Source organism: Cervus elaphus, chromosome X, assembly GCF_910594005.1.
Source record: "Cervus elaphus chromosome X, mCerEla1.1, whole genome shotgun sequence".
NCBI lineage: Eukaryota > Metazoa > Chordata > Mammalia > Artiodactyla > Cervidae > Cervus > Cervus elaphus.
In genome coordinates this window covers 142,817,744-142,836,804 of record NC_057848.1, presented here as the reverse complement: position 1 = coordinate 142,836,804, position 19,061 = coordinate 142,817,744, and the positions used below count along the sequence as shown (strand labels likewise).

Below are 19,061 nucleotides of genomic sequence, written 5' to 3'. Positions count from 1 at the left end.
ATACTTATTGGCACTAAGAAATAAAGTTGCTAGTAGGTATTGCAAGTACCGTTATTTGGGAGTTAGAATAGAAATTGAGTATGCTTTTTTTTCCTTTTCAGTTTAAAATCAATTAAAACAAAGCATTTTGTGAACTCTGAGCAATTATCCTCTTCATTAAGGCTACATACATAAACTATTTTCACCTTAATTCCCCCTTTGGTGATCACTTGAAGTTGTTATTATTCCTTTATTAATACTTGTGAGTTCTTTCTGAGCTTTTCATTTTTTTTAATTCATTTACTTCTTTTAGGAAATATAAATATATTTGGGTATTTATAAACATTTAAATCATTAACTGTCACACTGGGATTCAATTCCTGAATTCTGGAATCAGAGATATTTCCAAATGACTATTTTAAATGTTAAAAAAAAACTTTTTAAAATGTTAATGATTTACTTTTATGAAAATGAAAGTTGCTCAGTCGTGTCCAACTCTTTGCAAACCCATGGACTATGTATTCCATGAAATTTTCTAGGCCAGAATACTGGAGTGGGTAGCCCTTCCTTTCTCCAGGGGATCTTCCCAACCCAGGTTTCCTGCATTGTAGGCAGATTCTTAACCAGCTGAGCCACAGTACTGATGGCCATTTTCATCACTTCATTCAATAGAGAAAATATTTATCATTAAGAAAGAGAAATAAGTCTTTACATGTGTTCGGGTTCATGTTTTTAAGACTTTAACAGAACAAAAATCTTGAAAGCAAAGACCATGATTATGATATATGTAACTGAGCATCTTAATAATGAAAAATACAAAAGTTGTAAAGAAAATATATCCTTATGGAAGGATGACCTGAATTGGTCCTGACATTTAAACCAGAAGCAGAAACAGATGATAAAGAATCCACCTGCAATGCGGGAGACCTGGGTTCGATACCTGGGTTGGGAAGATTCCCTGGAGAAGGGGAAGGGCTACCCACTTCAGTTTTCTTAGGCTTCCCCAGTGGCTCAGACGGTAAAGAATCCACCTGCAGGGTGGGAGACCTGGGTTTGATACGTGGGTTGGGAAGATCCCCTCAAGAAGGGAAAGGCTACCCACTCCAGTATTCTTGCCTTGAGAATTCCATGTACAGAGGGTCCTGGTGGGTTAAAGTCCATGGTGTCACAAGAGAGTCAGACACAACTGAATAACTTTCACCTGAGAAATAAAGGTGACTTCTTTGGATCACCTGAGAAACAGATTGAGGAAACACTTTAATCTGGTTCCTCTGTACTGAGCTGAGTCAGGGCATAGTAATACCCAGCTGTAGGTAGTGTTTTTTTTTTTTTTTCCCCAGTTCATTTTGACTAGCAGAAAAGACTTACGAAGCACCATTAGAGACCTGTTCCTAGAAAAATGAACAGCTTGCCCTCTGTGAATATATTTAGCCATGATGATAATGTGCTTAGGTCATTTTGCTTTCAATTTTTTGAAAAAATATAAGATGACATATATTCCCATATATTCCCATTGTTACTTATCTAATATATATGCTGTTGCTGCTAAGTCTCTTCAGTCGTGCCCGACTCTGTGCGACCCCATAGACGGCAGCCCACCAGGCTCCTCTGTCCCTGGGATTCTCCAGGCAAGAACACTGGAGTGGGTTGTCATTCCTCTAATATATATAGCTGTATTCAAAATTTCTTTTGGGGGTAAGAATATTTATAATAATGATGCCACTAAAATGCAGCTTTCCTTACTAAGCAATATTGCTGAATAAAAATAATTCCATAATTTTTCACAAAGAAAATTTTTGTTTACAAAGAATGATATTTTCCCATTCATAATGATATGATGGCAATGTACCTAAGGGTTTATTTTCATTTATGTTATGTAATAGAAGCAGAAACAATATTTAAGCACAAAGTACTCAATAGATAAACTTTTTCCCTTTAATGTTAATAGCACTGTGTTTTCTATGTGGATTTCTACCTTGACACTCCATAGTACACTTAGATTTATATTAATACTTGTATTACTCTAGTAGATGCCCTCATAATTCAGCTCTATGTTATCAGAGAAGTCATCTGGCTTGGTGAATTTTCAATAACTGCAGCAAAGAACACTACTCGAAATCCTTGTAGTGAAGATTTACACTACAGGCTAATCATATCTTCCATACCTATTTATTCTGTCTTGGTTGTCTGGCAGAATTTCACTGCATATCCAGGCCTGACTTTAAATGGAAGTATACTAGGATTTGGAGTAAGTATGCCTGGCTTGGAATCTTGCTTTTGCTTTGCACTCAATGTTTGTCTTTAAATTCTCTCATTTAACCTGTGGCCTTGAGAATTAAGGGCTTGCCTGGCAGCTCAGCTGGTAAAGAATCCACCTGCAATGCAGGAAACCCCAGTTCGATCCTTGGGTTGGGAAGATCCCCTGGAGAAGGGATAGGCTGCCCACTCCAGTTTTCTTGGGCTTCCCTGGTGGCTCAGATGGTAAAGAATCTGCCTGCAATGCGGGAGATCTGGGTTTGATCCCTGGGTTGGGAAGATCCCCTGGAGAAGGGAAAAGCTACTCACTCCAGTATTCTTGCTTAGAGAATTCCATGGACAGAGAAGCCCGAGTCAGACATGACTGAGCGACCTTCACCTGAGAAGTAAAGATGACTTGTGTGGATTGCTTTGCTTCCTTGGCACTCATTTCTAGAATCGTTTTTACTATTGCAGATAATTTCGCTGTTGCTGTTTCCAGACCAGTATGTTCTTCTTCAAGATTTCCATTTAAAAATATTTTCAAAGTTCCATAAGAATTAAACAAAGGTGATATTCTGCAGAGTCCTTGGAAAATTATAGACTCAAAGGAGACATTTTCAGAAGAGATATTAAGTGGCTACTATTTCAATAATAGTTCTTATTCTTGTCTGTCAATTCACTTGTGCACATTTTTGTTCTTATACCAAATACTGTTCTCATTCCAATAAGGGAGTCAAGGAGTAGCCGCATATCTGCCGTCAGCAATACGTACCACACAATGATTTAACTGTGACTGCACTACTTCCTGTTCAACACTCTTTGTTTCCAGTGCAGGCAAGTGCATCTTCACTTCATCTAAGATCATCTTACTTTCCTGTAGACGCTGCTCAAAATTGGCTGGCTTCTGGAACAATCGGAATTTCATGGAAACATCTTGCATTTTTTTCTGTAAAGACAGTGCAAGAAAACATGGATTTGATTTTGCCTTCCGAACAATAACCAGTCATACTTTTGTTAATGTATTTTCCTTTATTCTGGAAGATACACAAGGATAGAAATAAAAACAAACTAAAGCAACACTTTTTCCATTTGTCCAGCACAAAGAACCCATGCATTTGGGAGAAGAATTCAGCAATCATTTTTAATGTGATACTAAATAAAAGACAAATTATTACCCTATTTTATCCTAAAAATGTACAATTCAAAACAGCATGTATCATTTATATATCATTTGTAGCTTTCAAATAATGCCCTTAACCTCAATTTGTTAATAAGCAAGTTGTCTAATGTAAACAATATTTTAATATCCAACTAAAACAAGGTCCTTAGTTAATGGAATAATATGTACCTGTGCCACTTCAATTTGGGATAGTACCCGTTGAGCAGTTTCCTTTCCTTGGTAATGTTTCTTCATTTCTTCTAAACTGATCTCATGACTCGTCAAATCAGACTGGATTTTCTGTTGGGAGTACAGCATTATAAGTCAGCATGCTCTGCAAGTTATTGCAAATAACAAGTCACTTTCCAAGAAAATGAAATTCAAAAACTCTCTCAAAACATTATTACAATGTAGCTTCTTACAACATGACAGTAGGCAGATTTTTTTTTACTTACCAAACATTACAAAAAATGAAATGACTTAGTTATCTCCTATTGAGATTAGTAATACAAATTAATTATCCTTTTGAATCAGTGTTCATGAACAGCTATTTCAGATATAATTTTTAGTAGGAAGTATCTTTATTTTGAAGAAAAGCATACTTTACTGAATCATTTTTCTGTCAACCTGAAACACTGTAAATCAATTATACTTCAACAACAACAACAAAAGAAAAACACAATTTAAAAAGAAAAAGTTAAAAGGTCATGGACTTGATAGAGAAGAACAGAAGGAGGGCTTGGAAGAGATGTGGTTATTGTCTAACTGGTCACAAAAGTCCTGGCTAAGGGAAATATGGACTTGTATACAAATCTTTGAAATGTTAGTTCCAGGATGAAAGAATACTATCACAGTCCCATGTCTTTTTAAAAAAAATATGGTTGTTTTGCATATGACATACATTTTCACAATTTTAGAATCTATCATCTTGTCATAGTTTCTTGTAACTTCTGAATTATTTCCATAAGCAGGTGTCAATATCACATGTGTCAGATGGACCTTCCAGGGACTGAGGGAGGCTTCAGAGCAGACTACTGAAAGGGTGGGATGCTCTCCCAGGTAGAGCCTCAGACAGTGATGCAGATTTGACAAGGTTTATGTTAATCCAGTGAGGAATCCTGGAAAAGCCCCACATTGAACAGAGACAGCCAAATCCTACATTCATCTCATGCTCAGTCACTGGTTGGGGCTCTTCTAGAAAGAATGTGGTCTCAGCTCAAAAGCTCAGTTGGATTCGGAAGGGGCTGGAGTTGGGGGCTGTGAGCTTCACTGAAGGTGATCTGAGCTGCCCACTTCTGTGATCACTGTAAGCACAGTTTCTAACAGACACACCCAGGAAATATCTACTTATATCTAACATGTGAAAATTACATTCTTTTACCTTTGAATTTACATTCAAATCTGACCAAAGGCAAGATGTTAGCCATTATTAATTAAAAAAAAAATCTAACTGTTGCAGCAATAAGTCATAATGAGGAAGTTGCATGTGGACAATATTCCTTAATAGTGATCTTTACTCAGAAATTCTGGGCTATATTTCAGTTAAATTTCAAACAAACTCTGTATCTAGGAAAGGGAAGCTAAATGTCTCGACTGCCTTGCTTTCTGATACATACTTAATAGCTTCCTACAGAGACTGATTTTTAGACTTTAAATAACCAAAACATATTTCTATATTTTTTAAAATAAGAAAAGACATGTATGATCAAGTTGTATTTAAAAGAATGTTTGTATTTGACTTATACACTTCTGAGCCAGTTACAGGAGTGGGTCACATCCTGCAGTGTGCAGAGGCAAAAACGATAAAATCATTCACCTCTTCCTATCAGATCCAGCAAAAATTAGCTACTGGTCAAATTATACTAATTTAAATGTAAGTCATTGCCAGATTATCATAAATAAGAGAAGAAAATGATTAACTTATACCATAGGACCCATAAAATTTTCATGCACAACAATTTGTATAATACATATTAGCATAACCTAATTTACACCAATTGGAGTCAATTGCAGTACATATTACTGGAAAATAACACCAGTTTGCTTAGCAGTTACCAAAGAGAACTACAGCCCTGAAATGAGTAATAAGAATTATTCCAAGAAAATGGGTTAAGTAGTGAAGGAGTTTTTCAGAATACAAGGTTATAAATGTACAGATACACCTTGATATTAATCCTTAACATATTGATCCTAACAATTATAAAGGTAAAGTAAGTGCCAATTATTTAAGTGATTAGAATTCTGGTTTAAAGTAGAGCAAAGACTCAAGAAAATCTATCTATATATATATATATATATATATATATATATATTTTACTGTATATAATATCTTCAGTGGTTGAATCACGACATTCCATAAGAAACAGCAGTATGCACATATTCTCTAGGAACCAAAGAATTTGGGGTTAGGGGTCCATATTAGTGCATCACTGGGGGCATCAGATGCTTTAGGGAGTTTATGGTCTTGACTTCTTAGGTGGAAAATGCTCACCCCTTCAGAATGGTGGATCACTAACAACCATGTCTCTGTCACATATTTGGCCACCCCCAAGACATGTAATTATAGCATGAGGAATGCTTATGCCCAGTTAGGTCCATCAGGTTCTCTCTCAGCACTGACAGAAGAAAGTCTGGTCAAGCTCTGTGGGTGCATGGAACTTTCTTATGTATGAGACCATGCTTATGAAGTCCCTAGTTTGCACTGTTAGTTTAGGAAGAGCAAAGGCCCATGACCAGAGAGAGAAAAAAAGAGACACATAAACAAATATACTGATGGCTTTCAAACATAGGCTGAAGTAGACAACAACTACCAAAGACGGCTGCAACAAGAGTGCCAATACCATACGCTCCTCTTACCATTCTCCCATTAAGGGGCAGAGTTTATTTCTTCACCCCTTTAAATCTAGGTTAGCCCTATGACAGCCTTGACTGGTAAAACAAAGCAAAAGTAATGATTTTCCATTTATGGGAAAAGCTCTTAACTGAGCTAGCAGCTTTTGCTTCTGCCCTTTTGGAACACTCAACTCTTAGGAACCCATGGGTTCCCTCTTGGAACCCATCTGACATGCTCTGAAAAGCCTAAGCCACACAGTGAGGCTGTGGAGAAGTGTTTCAGTAAAGAATCCCAGGAGAGCTTTCACCTCACAGGGAGCATCATCTTCTAGACATGAGGAAGCCATATTGGATGTCCAGTCCATTTGAGCTTACAAGTCACCATGGTACCCACCCACAAATAAAAACAATCACATGGGAGATTCCAAGAGAAACCATCCAGCTGACCTTTCTCAATTCACAAACCCTTAGAGAAATGGATACTTTGCTGTTACAAGTGACCAAAACACAGGCTCTAATCCTTTCCTGAGTAAAAACTTTATGCTCACTCTTGATTTCCATGAGGCATTCCTATGTCCTTATGACCATCTCCCCTCCCTCATTTTTGTTTTTGCTTTAGTTAATTCATGTTGCTACTTGTACTTAACTGTCCTAAAGAGTATATTGGATGTGCAAGGAGATGAGAGCTTTAAAAACAAATGCATTCTTGAATGAGGGAAGATGAGGTATGGACAGGGCACTTAACCACATGAAGAGTTAGCAGAACTGAAATAATGCAGAGAGAATTAAAGCTCATCCTGAAATATAACTAGAAATACAGGTGGGAATGAAGTATTAAATAACCCCATGTATTAAATGAAAAAAAAATTGTAGTATTCTTAATCTTAAGTTAAAGTTTAAATTTTAAAAGTGATCAGAATCACAAATAGTTTTACTGCTACTACTTATTCTAATTAATAAAGCAATTTATAATGAGAGAATGCTTCCATAAACTCTGTAATCCTTTGATATGAATTTGTGTTTTATTAATCACCATATAGAGCTACACATGTGCGTGTATCTTTCTTTTCAAAGCAGCAGCATGCACCTGTACAAACAGCCTTTATTTTGGTGCACTCAACCAATAGAGGGAAGTAGAAAGGGAGGGCCAGGAGACGACCATGGAGAAGAGAGAAATTTAAAGGATGGGAGAAAAAAGGAAACACTGAAGAAAGATAAGCAACAGTCTAAGAGAAGGATAAAAGGGACAACCAGGAAAGAGAGAGGTTGCCACTGAAATCAAGTATGTGAGAGTTTTAAGAATGAGCGAGAGGTGGACAATGTCAATTTTGAAACAGATCAAATAAGAATAAGTGCTATTAATAATAAGGGCATATTAGCTGGTCAATGAGCACTGTAGCTAGGACAGAGTCAGTGGATGTTGAAAGTAGTAATCAAATTTTCAAGGGCTGAAGCCTGATTAAGGACAAGGAAAAGCCCTTACAAAAACATTTTAAATCAATTTTGAAGACTTCTCTCCACATGAAATGTAGGACAGTAGAATTGAACATGTATTAAGGCCATGTGAAAGGAGCCAGTGGATAAAGCATTAAAAAAAAAAACATGCATGAAGTTAATGTATTACAAAACACCCTGAGGAAATGAGAGAAAATGGAGTGAAGGGCAAAAATCTATAATCAATGGAAAATATTGACAGGTAGAGGAGTGTCACTTTTTCAGAAGCCAAAGGTAACACCTCAAGATGATTCTGCATGTGGAGAAGTGCAAAGTGCAATGCTTCCTACTTGATGCTCTCTGGGAATCAGCATAGATAAAGCTGGGTTTAAATCTCAGGGTTCTGATTTGCCACCTGGTCAACACAACACACTTTCCAGCCTCCTTCGAGGGAGAGGAGTTGGTCATAAGAATACAGTAATGCTTCATGGAAATCAAGGTGAGCATAAACTTTTCTCATCTCTAAACTTATGGGCATAATGACAAGCCAGCAATTAAGCATGGCCATCATCTGTAGGCAGAGTATCTGGGAAAATTCTCACGTCTGCAGTAGACAACTCTATTGGTTTTGGTAATAAGATTAGAGGCAGTTGTATAAGTAAATCCCTGCTCAAGTTTTCTGCACAAATATCTGTTCATGACTTTTCAGTGCCATTATATATCATTTATTTATGAACACGAGCCCCTTGATATCTTCTGAGGATGAGAGGGTTGGTGAGGAATCAAAAGGAGAGTGAATAGTCATTGTGGAAATCGAGAAAGGAAAATGATGAGGTGAAAATTAAAAAGACATTCAGAGAGAGCAGAGGGCTGAAATTCTATATCTCTAACAGGATCTGTCCACATGTTTTTAACTCATTAATCCATTTGGCACTCAAGGTGTATATAACAAAGGAAACAAAGAAATATACACATAATTCCATCAACCTTTTATACTAGAGGGGTGAGAGAAGAGCCCTGAAGGAAAAACCATCATTATCATCATTGCCAAAGTAGACATGTGTGTGACCTTATATCTGAACAGTTCACAAACATTACTTTGATTACCTAATCAAATGAAGGTAAGTATTTACTATCCTCAACTACAATTACATATGAGGGCAAAAATGTTGACTTATCCAAGGTAAAGTAGCAAATTCAACTCCCCTTTAAACAACTTCACTGCCTCTTAAATTATGATTTAAAAGTAAAAATATTCTTCAAATAGACATTTATCAGAAAAAACATTTAATCTTATCTATATAGTTGTATTGTTTAGCTTATCAATTCAATCCAAGAAGGAAATTCTTCATCTACTATCTTATTCCACAGAATGAGAACAAAACAATTGACCCTATTCTTAAAGAATTTCTTGGGAAACAGAATGTAAAGATATGAGTAAATTACAAAGCAGAAATATGTGCAATATAACAGTAAAACTCAGGCTATGCCATAAAGGACAAGACATATATACATTTCTACTATAGAATCTGATAAAAATTTCAAGAAATTGGCATATTTAAGTTCCATATGGCTGATAAGTTTCTTAGAGGGGTGCACGCATGCTATGTCACTAAGCTGTGTCTGACTCTTTGTGACCCCAAGAATTATAGCCCACCAGGGTCCTCTGTCCATCAGACTTCCCTGGCAAGAATACTGGAGCAGGTTGCCATTTCCTGCTCCAATTTAGAGTGGTAGATAAGATAATAAGAAAACAGGATCCCATTCCAGGTTGTGTGAACCACGCTAGCAAAGACTGAGTTTCAAATGTGCAGAGTGTGTATAATTAGTTTCACAGAAGAACTGGATGTGGGTAGAGTAAAAATTACTATTTACAGGAGGAATTCATGTAAAGTTACTGAATCTTAAGTTTCAGGGATGGTCAGTTCAGTTCAGTTCAGTCGCTTAGTCGTGTCCAACTCTTTGCGACCCCATGAACTGCAGAACACCAGGCCTCCCTGTCCATCACCACCTCCTGGAGTTTACCCAAACACATGTGCATTGAGTCGGTGATGATATCCAACCATCTCGTCCTCAGTTGTCCTCTTCTCCTCCTGCCCTCATCTTTCCAGCATCAGGGTCTTTTCCAATGAGTCAGCTCTTCGCATCAGGTGGCCAAAGTATTGGAGTTTCAGGTTCAACATCAGTCCTTCCAATGAACGCCCAGGACTGATCTCCTTTAGGATGGACTGGCTGGATCTCCTTGCAGTTCAAGGGACTCTCAAGAGTCTTCTCCAACACCACAGTTCAAAAGCATCAATTCTTCAGCACTCAGCTTTCCTTATGGTCCGACTCTCACACCCATGCATGACTACTGGAAAAACCACAGCCTTGACTAGATGGAACTCTGTTGAAAAAGTAACATGTCTGCTTTTTAATATGCTGTCTAGGTTGGCCTTAACTTCCCTTCCAAGGAATAAGCGTCTTTTAATTTCATGAATGCAATCACCATCTGCAGTGATTTTGGAGCCCCAAAAAATAAAGTCAGCCACTGTTTCCACTGTTGCCCCATCTATTTGCCATGAAGTGCCAGGACTGGATGCCATGATCTTAGTTTACTGAATGTTGTGTTTTAAGCCAACTTTTTCACTCTCCTCTTTCACTTTCATCAAGAGGCTCTTTAGTTCTTCACTTTCTGCCATAAGGGTGATGTCATCTGCATATATGAGGTTATTGATATTTCTCCTGGCAATCCTGATTCCAGCTTGTGCTTCATCCAGCCCACCGTTTCTCATGATGTTTTCTGCATATAAGTTAAATAAGCAGGGTGACAATATACAGCCTTGACGTACTCCTATTTGGAACCAGTCTGTTGTTCCATGTCCAGTTCTAACTGTTGCTTCCTGACCTGCATACAGGATTCTCAAGAGGCAGGTCAGGTGGTCTGGTATTCCCATCTCTTTCAGAATTTTCCACAGTTTATTGTGATCCACACAGTCAAAGGTTTTGGCATAGTCAACAAAGCAGAAATAGATGTTTTTCTGGAACTCTCTTGCTTTTTCAATGATCCAGCAGATGTTGGCAATTCAATCTCTGGTTCCTATGTCTTTTCTAAAACCAGCTTGAACATCTGGAAGTTCACGATCCATGTATTGCTGAAGCCTGGCTTGGAGAATTTTGAGCATTACTTTACTAGCATGTGAGACGAGTGCAATTGTGTGGTAGTTTGAGCATTCTTGGGCTTTGCCTTTTTTTGGGATTGGAGTGAAAACTGACCTTTTCCAGTTCTGTGGCCACTGCTGAGTCTTCCAAATTTGCTGGCATATTGAGTGCAGCACTTTCACAGCATCATTTTTCAGGATTTGAAATAGCTCAACTGGAATTCCATCACATCCACTAGCTTTGTTCATAGTGATGCTTCCTAAGGCCCACTTGATTTCACATTCCAGAATGTCTGGCTCTAGGTGAGTGATCACACCATTGTGATTATCTGGGTCGTGAAGATCTTTTTTGTACAGTTCTTCTGTGTATTCTTGCCACCTCTTCTTAATATCTTCTGCTTCTTAGGTCCATACCATTTCTGTCCTTTATCAAACCCATCTTTGCATGAACTGTTCCCTTGGTGTCTCTAATTTTCTTGAAGAGATCTCTAGCCTTTCCCATTCTGTTGTTTTCCTCTATTTCCTTGCATTGATCGCTGAGGAAGGCTTTCTTATCTCTCCTTGCTATTCTCTGGAACTCTGCATTCAAATGGGAATATCTTTCCTTTTCTCCTTTGCTTTTTGCTTCTCTTCTTTTCACAACTATTTTTAAGTCCTCCTCAGACAGCCATTTTGCTTTTTTGCATTTCTTTTCCATGGGGATGGTCTTGATCCCTGTCTCCTGTACAATGTCATGAACCTCCGTCCATAGTTCATCAGGCACTCTGTCTATCAGATCTGGTCCCTTAAATCTATTTCTCACTTCCACTGTATAATCATAAGGGATTTGATTTAGGTCATACCTGAATGGTCTAGTGGTTTTCCCCACTTTCTTCAATTTAAATCTGAATTTGGCAATAAGGAGTTCATGATATGAGCCACAGTCAGCTCCTGGTCTTGTTTTTGCCGACTGTATAGAGCTTCTCCATCTTTGGCTGCAAAGAATATAATCAATCTGATTTCTGGGTTGGCCACCTGGTGACGTCCATGTGTAGAGTCTTCTCTTGTGTTGTTGGAAGAGGGTGCTTGCTTTGACCAGTGCATTCTCTTGGCAGAACTCTATTAGCCTTTGCCCTGCTTCATTCTATACTCCAAGGCCAAATTTGCCTGTTACTCCAGGTGTTTCTTGACTCCCTACTTTTGCATTCCAGTCCCCTATAATGAAAAGGACGTCTTTTGGGGCTGTTAGTTCTAAAAGGTCTTGTAGATCTTCATAGAACTGTTCAACTTCAGCTTCTTCAGCGTTACTGGTTGGGGCATAGACTTGGATTACTGTGTGATATTGAATGGTTTACCTCGGAAACGAATAGAGATCATTCTGTCATTTTGGAGACTGCATCCAAGTACTGCATTTCAGACTCTTCTGTTGACCATGATGGCTACTCCATTTCTTCTAAGGAATTCCTGCCCATAGTAGTAGATATAATGGTCATCTGAGTTAAATTCACCCATTCCAGTCCATTTTAGTTTGCTGATTCCTAGAATGTTGACATTCAATCTTGCCATCTCCTGTTTGACTGCTTCCAATTTGCCTTGATTCATGGACCTAACATTCCAGGTTTCTATGCAACATTGCTCTTTACAGCATCGGACCTTGCTTCTATCACCAGTCACATCCACAACTGGGATGGTCACTTGCCAAAAAAAAATAAAATTATTCTCTAACAAAATTTAATTTTCTTTTATAAAGTTTTTTTTTTTTTTTCCCTTAAAGACTGTCCCCTCAAAGCTGCCTCCAGTAGCACGGCATTACAAACAAAAAAAAAAAAAGCCAAAATAGTTTTAGTGATCAGTAAAACATAGGCCTTCTAATGATAAACTTCACATTTTTCCAAACAATCATAATGTTTTCAAGGTTTAAAAACAATGAGGTAAAAAATGACTTATAAACAAATGACCAAAAACTTAGCTTTTATCTGTTAAAAGGGGATGTGAAGGACCATGGGATGTGAAGGACCATGTAACTTGTGAAAGAAAAATCTGCAAATTTTTAAGTTTCAATGCAGAGAATTCCATGTACTTTGAAATGCTCATATTTATATCAAGTTCATATTTATATCAACATAGACTATTGAGTGGATGAATTTCTGTACTCTTAGAAAGGTCACCACTACTAAAACCATTAAAACTGAAAAAAAAATGATGGCTGAATGTCATGTAAAACTGTGATTTTATGACAATTTATAGGCAGAATTCCTAGGAAAATTCTCATATCTGTAATGTTATTCCAGTAGGATTAGAGATCAAAATTTCTTCATCAATTAAGTATTATGCATGATAGCACAGTGACTAAATATATTTTATAAACTAAGGATAATAATACTACAGAACTTCTCAGAATATTTTCTATATCAATATGTTAATATCCAAGAGGAATATAATTCTTTGTTCAAAATATTCTTTTGATGTTTTTGGCAAAATATATCACACAAATAAATTTGAGAAATCCTACTCATGTACTTAGTGAGTATAAACATATACTCATGTACTAAATATACTCTCATGCACTTAACGAGTTTATTTAGAGATGACAATTTAATTCATTATTAAAATTATAAGATAAAAATGGATATATATCTCTAATTGATCTACTTTGGGAAGGTTGTAATCATGTACCATACTTATATTTAGCTAGCAACTTTAAAAATTAATTCCACAATTCTTACCTTCAACTGATACTCAATTTTTAGTTTGTACTTAGGATATTTTTTACCACCTTCTTTATTTAACATCACCTGATTATTATTCTGAAACTGTATAATTTAAAAATGCTTTACCACTTTAGGGCAGGCTTATTGTGAAATAGACAAGTGATTTGTTTAAATAACTATCATGGAAACTTCTATGCAAAATGGACAATCTCCCATTTACAAATTACTTTTAAAAAAGATCAGACAGTGATAAAAATAACAGTTAAAAAAACTTTTGTAATATAGAAGAAAATATTGAGAAATGATAATTTCATACAAAGGATAATGATTTCCAAAGTTAGCTACCAGATTTCTAAGATCTGCTAAAGGTCTAAAGACTGTACTATCTCAGTTCCATGTTTACTTAAAATACATATCTACCAGGGTATGGATGGTAAGTGTTTGAAGAAAATAACTGATCATGTGAAACTCTCATCTTAGCTTCATATTAAATCAGTAATTTCCAAAATAAATAAAATGAAAGGTAGTAACCAATGCATGATACTGATTTGGAAACTCCATGTATTCTCTAAAAGGAACTCAATACTGCTCAGGATCACTAGACATTTTTCATAAAAAAGGGAAATAATATAAAGCAAATTAAATAATCATACCATTACCAAAATGAGACATTTGATAATACAGAAATTATGTTCACAATTAGCACTATATATTGAAAGCAAGAAACAACAATGGACATGAAAATAGCCATTTTTCCATTAAATATGGTAAAGGGCAAATTATAAAACTAAAAATCAAACATTAATGACATTTCCAATATAGCACTTTACAACTAACTGAGCAGAGAACAGGGCTTTTTATCATGATTTACCTCATCAGACCATTCTCATATATCAAATTAATGACAGAAAATGGCGAGCAAAATTAAGCTGTAACTATTTACTGGAATAAAGGGAACTTTATGTCAGATAATTGTTCAAGCTTTTCTCATGTCAGATAAAGAAAATGACTCCAAAGAAAATATTTCAGAAATAAAAATATTAGATGGCATGTTAAGACTACAAATGGAGAAATTTAATAGTTAGGTGAGTAATTTTTAAACAAACAGTAATTTTGATACGGCATCCTCAAGATGGTGAAATGGCCACATACAACACATACTCACAAAATTGAAGAAATAAAATGTACTATAGGATCTTGGATAGTTTGTACTTTTAAAATGTGGGACATGGAAAGAAAATGTAATTTTTCACATCTTCTGCAACTCTTGCTTGCAATTATTTCCCACAATATTAAACATATCAAAATAACAATAATAGCCATTTTATATTGGGGAGTAATCAGTTCTATATAGTAATATACATAGGTAGCATTTCAGTGTCAGAACAGATTTAAAATCCATTGCATTGTTTATCATTGTATCTATATTGCTGGGTAAAAGGAAAGGAAAATGTGTGTTACGGTTATGTGGAGTTTAATATCAGAGCCCAAATATCTGTAATCACGCTCCATTTTATTGTTCTGTGATTAAATCATTTCATTATTACATTATTCCTGGGTGAATTTCCCTATACGGGTTTATGCTGTCTAGTTCATAAATCGGTGAAGCAGTCTGTAAAGTTAGACTGTTTTGAGTCATCTGGCAATCAAATGTGCCTATTTACACTATAAAAGTCTTTTTTATTTCATAATGAAATCATAAGCTTAATCTGATAGACCGAAATTTGCATTTAGGTCTTTATTTTTTAAGCAATGACTCTGAGAATTTTGGAATGCTTTCATTTAAACAGAGCCAAATATATTTTAAGTGAGTGAGAAGATTTAGCTTCAATAAATACAGGAAGACCTCAATTATGAATTATTTTGATGTGCAGCTAATGCAATCATCTATAATTAACAGCTTTCTTTAGTGAAAAGAAGATCTCTCTTTTCTATTTATTGATACTAAGTTTTAACCATATTTTAACTGGGATGGAAAAAGAGATGGAAGGAAGATATCTGCTCTGTAGAGAAACTGGATTACCCGAAAGTCCTAGCTTGATGAGCGAAATATAGGAGCACTTTTCTATGCTGCCTATGAGGTCCTCTCCTTTGGTAGTCATTTATGTTTTCCCTAAATTGTTCTATTTTGCCTCTCTACTCAGGAACATAAATCTACTATGTGAGATATGAGGCTGCAGAAGATGCAATCAGGAATCTGCAGGACAAAAAAACTGAACAATTTAGCAATCACAGTCACTGTTAAACAACCCCAATGCTTCTTGTAGTAATCTAAGTAAAGGGGTCACATTCTCCTCTATAAAACATGTATCTTCAACACATAATGATGTGGAGCATTTCAACAGGTACTCAAGTTAGATTGTTCTTACATATTGGAGACTCAAACTATGAGATTACTATAAAAGGGAAAAATACAGATTAAAGTATCTGTGTAATCTTAATAAGTACACAACATTTACTTGGCTATTTAGACAGTTATCACAGCTCCTACAATGATTTAGAGATAATATCCAAGCTAACTGGCACATTAACATATGTGGAATTAGGAAAAAAAAAAAAAGATGACTAAGCTAAGTTCCTCTTCCTCTTAAAACATCAATAAAGAAAATTCTACTTGTCTAAGTTCATTCATTCATGCAGGAGTTCTCAGCTATATTGTCTGCCTTCACTTATTTCTCATAAGATTAAAGAAACAAGCAAGACAGAAGTCACCAATGTCTGATTTCCACCCCATCTTCCTCACAGTGAAATCGTGACTCAGCCATAGGTGAGAATGTTTGTCAAACAGTGCTGAGAAACGTGATGTGGGGGGGCGGGGGGAAGACTGGGACTAGTCGGCTATTTCCTAAGTTTTCAACCTTAGATACCTATTAGAATAACTTGGGGTGGCAGGGAGGTGGTTTCCCAAAATTCTGATGACTGAGTCCACCTAGAGATTCTGACTTGATTGACCTGCCATGCAAAGCTAAGGACTTGGATTTCTGCTTGCAGACCTTAGGTGATAAAACTAAATCTCTGTGTTTTACCATGTTCTTCAGCAAAATTAAGGAGTAAACAACTCTATTTATACCATGTGCTTCTCTGCAGTAATCCGATTTGATGATTATATTCTGTATAGTTGTTTCAAAGAAACACTCATGGGGTTTTTATATTTTAATCATACTATTTTGAAATATATCTTCAAATTTTTGATTTATGTATTCAGATAATCAATTTCTGTATCAAGAAGAGCTTCCCCATTTGACATACTATTTGAATCAGTAATATGTCATCTTAATTTTATACTTGAATAAAAGCCTCTCTTTAAAGAGGCTGGCATTTTGATGCTGCGGTCATTCGATTTAAGAATGTGGTTTTCTTAAGAATTATTTTTTTGAAATAAAATACTCCAGTCAATGTTTGCCCTAGCAGGATGTGGTTTTACTTTCTAACAGGCTAAACTTTACTCCTGAAGCTCCTGGCACTAAATAAAAAAGTAAAATATTTTTAATCTGGTTTAGAATCAGAAGGCCCAGTTTGCTCATCATGAAAGATAATTGGTCAATGAATATGCAGAGGCAGTGGGAAGCTCCTTTATGCTCAAGAAAGTGACTTGATCTACATTTCCTTTTATATAAAAGTATGCCTGTCAAAATATTATACACATTGCGCCCATTCCCTTATTCCTGATTTTTTTTTTTTAATACCTGAGAATCTCCAACACTCTTAAAAGGCTGAAAAAGGAAGACTCTTTTTAACAGATTTAAATTTAGTAGTAAAACTACCAATGCACCACACGGTGGAGTCAAACATCCACAAATCTATGTGGCCAATATGTGACAGGAAATCTGAGAAGATATATGATGACCAAATAGGGCAATGCCATTCATTTTGTCCTGCTTTTCAGTGATGTGTTAAAACAAGTACTCAGTTTCTGAAAAGGGAAAGCTAACCCCATTAATCTTTTAATTAGCAATGAAATTTTATGCCAATTTATAGAAACACATTGGGTATGAATTTTCATTTATACAAAGCCTTACATTTAGCTTCATTATATAAGCTTAGAAAAAATGTCATTTTGGTGGTATTCTTAGGAAGTTCTTTGTCTGACACTGTGCTTAAGTTCTCACTTCACAGACAATCCCTTTATTCTCTACTTGTTTCTTCCAGGGGAGATTCAAATTGAGCTTCAGGAAAGGCAGTCCCTGAAGTAAATCTGAATAGTTGCTAACTCTGTTCTGGAAAACAATTCACTTTGATGTCATCTTAAAATAAGGCTTGGAGGGACTTTCCTGGCAGTCCAGGGGTTAAGATTCCACACTTGCAATGCAGGAGGCACGGGTTCGATCCCTAGTCAGAGAACTAAGATCCTATATGTGGCATGGTGTGGTAAATAAATGAATTTTGGAAAAGAGTGTTTCCATAGCTTTTGGGTGTCATACATTTTATAATATATTACCATTTGGGGAATTCAAAGTTAAGATCATCTTGAAAATACAGGTGCAAACAGAAATGTAGGGAAAATAGATTTGAGCTTGTTAGTATTCCAAAATCTCTTTTTTCAAGTAGATTTGAAATTTCCTAATCTGTGTGCTGTTATCAACAATATTTTGAACTGTTATTAATAATCTTTTATCATAGTTTTTGAGAAAGTAAAACAAAAATCTTTATGTTATTAAACTTGCATGTTATATCCATGTTTATGGAATCATGTATTCATAAGTAAATAAACAAACATTCAGGGTCAACAACCTTTTCAAGTAAACAATATTTTTTTTCTGAAAGTTCCCAATTTTTACCTCAGACACTAAGAACTTTTGCCAATCTCAAATTTGCTACTCATAGTTTCATTCTACCAGCTTGAAAAAGGAACTACATTTATTTTATAGTATAACTGATTTTAATATTTATACTGAACAGTATTTTTCCTTAATTACATTCAAAAAAGTATGAGACATCTTTAATCAAACATTCTTCCAAATTCATGTCACTAAATTAAACAAAATAAGCAGTTCTACTCTGCCTTTAGTTTATAATCATGTAGTTCTCAATTCAGTAAAAATTTCCCATTCCTATCATGCATTTTTCTAAAGCTTGCCTAAAAAAGTTTGTATGTGGCTCAAATTAAAAGGGTCTTCAAAATAGATAATGCTGGAGAACTTGACAAAACTAGGTAAGTTTGAAGAAGTGTATATACCAGGGAGGTTACATATAGCCCTAGTGGAAACCTATCATGAGGATTTTATCATCAAAAACTTCCCCAACTTCACTTTCTTCACCTTTTGTTACAGCAGTCAATGAGGAATCCCACCACTCTAGACTTTTTCAGCCCATCCAAACTACTTGTACTCTATCCCATGTACTCAGAGTTTCTCGGTCAAACTTATACAATATGGTAAACTAACCCATGCTATTATGTTCACTGATGCTTTGAACATCCATTTAACTGTGATTTAATGCACTGTAATGGCATCATAACCATAATTTATAAATCTAGTATTTCATAAATCCAAATTTATTTTAAAGTGAAAACATTCATGTATTTCCACCAATTAGTGGGGAGAGCGCCTTGGGGATGGACAGATAACCTTCTAATGCTCCTCACATTAT

General features: G+C 35.8%; 1 protein-coding gene across 9 annotated transcripts in view; it reads right to left on the bottom strand.

Annotated features, from left to right (window-relative positions):
- Window positions 1-19,061, bottom strand: part of DMD (dystrophin) — a 2,565,910-nt gene that overhangs the window by 1,310,117 nt on the left and 1,236,732 nt on the right. For all 9 annotated transcript variants that reach the window (XM_043895268.1, XM_043895262.1, XM_043895270.1 and 6 more), the window contains 2 exons: window positions 3,566-3,676; window positions 2,990-3,163 (listed from right to left, as the gene is read on the bottom strand). In XM_043895268.1, coding sequence (XP_043751203.1) covers window positions 2,990-3,163; window positions 3,566-3,676 — 285 coding nt within the window. The remainder of the gene's footprint in view (window positions 1-2,989; window positions 3,164-3,565; window positions 3,677-19,061) is intronic.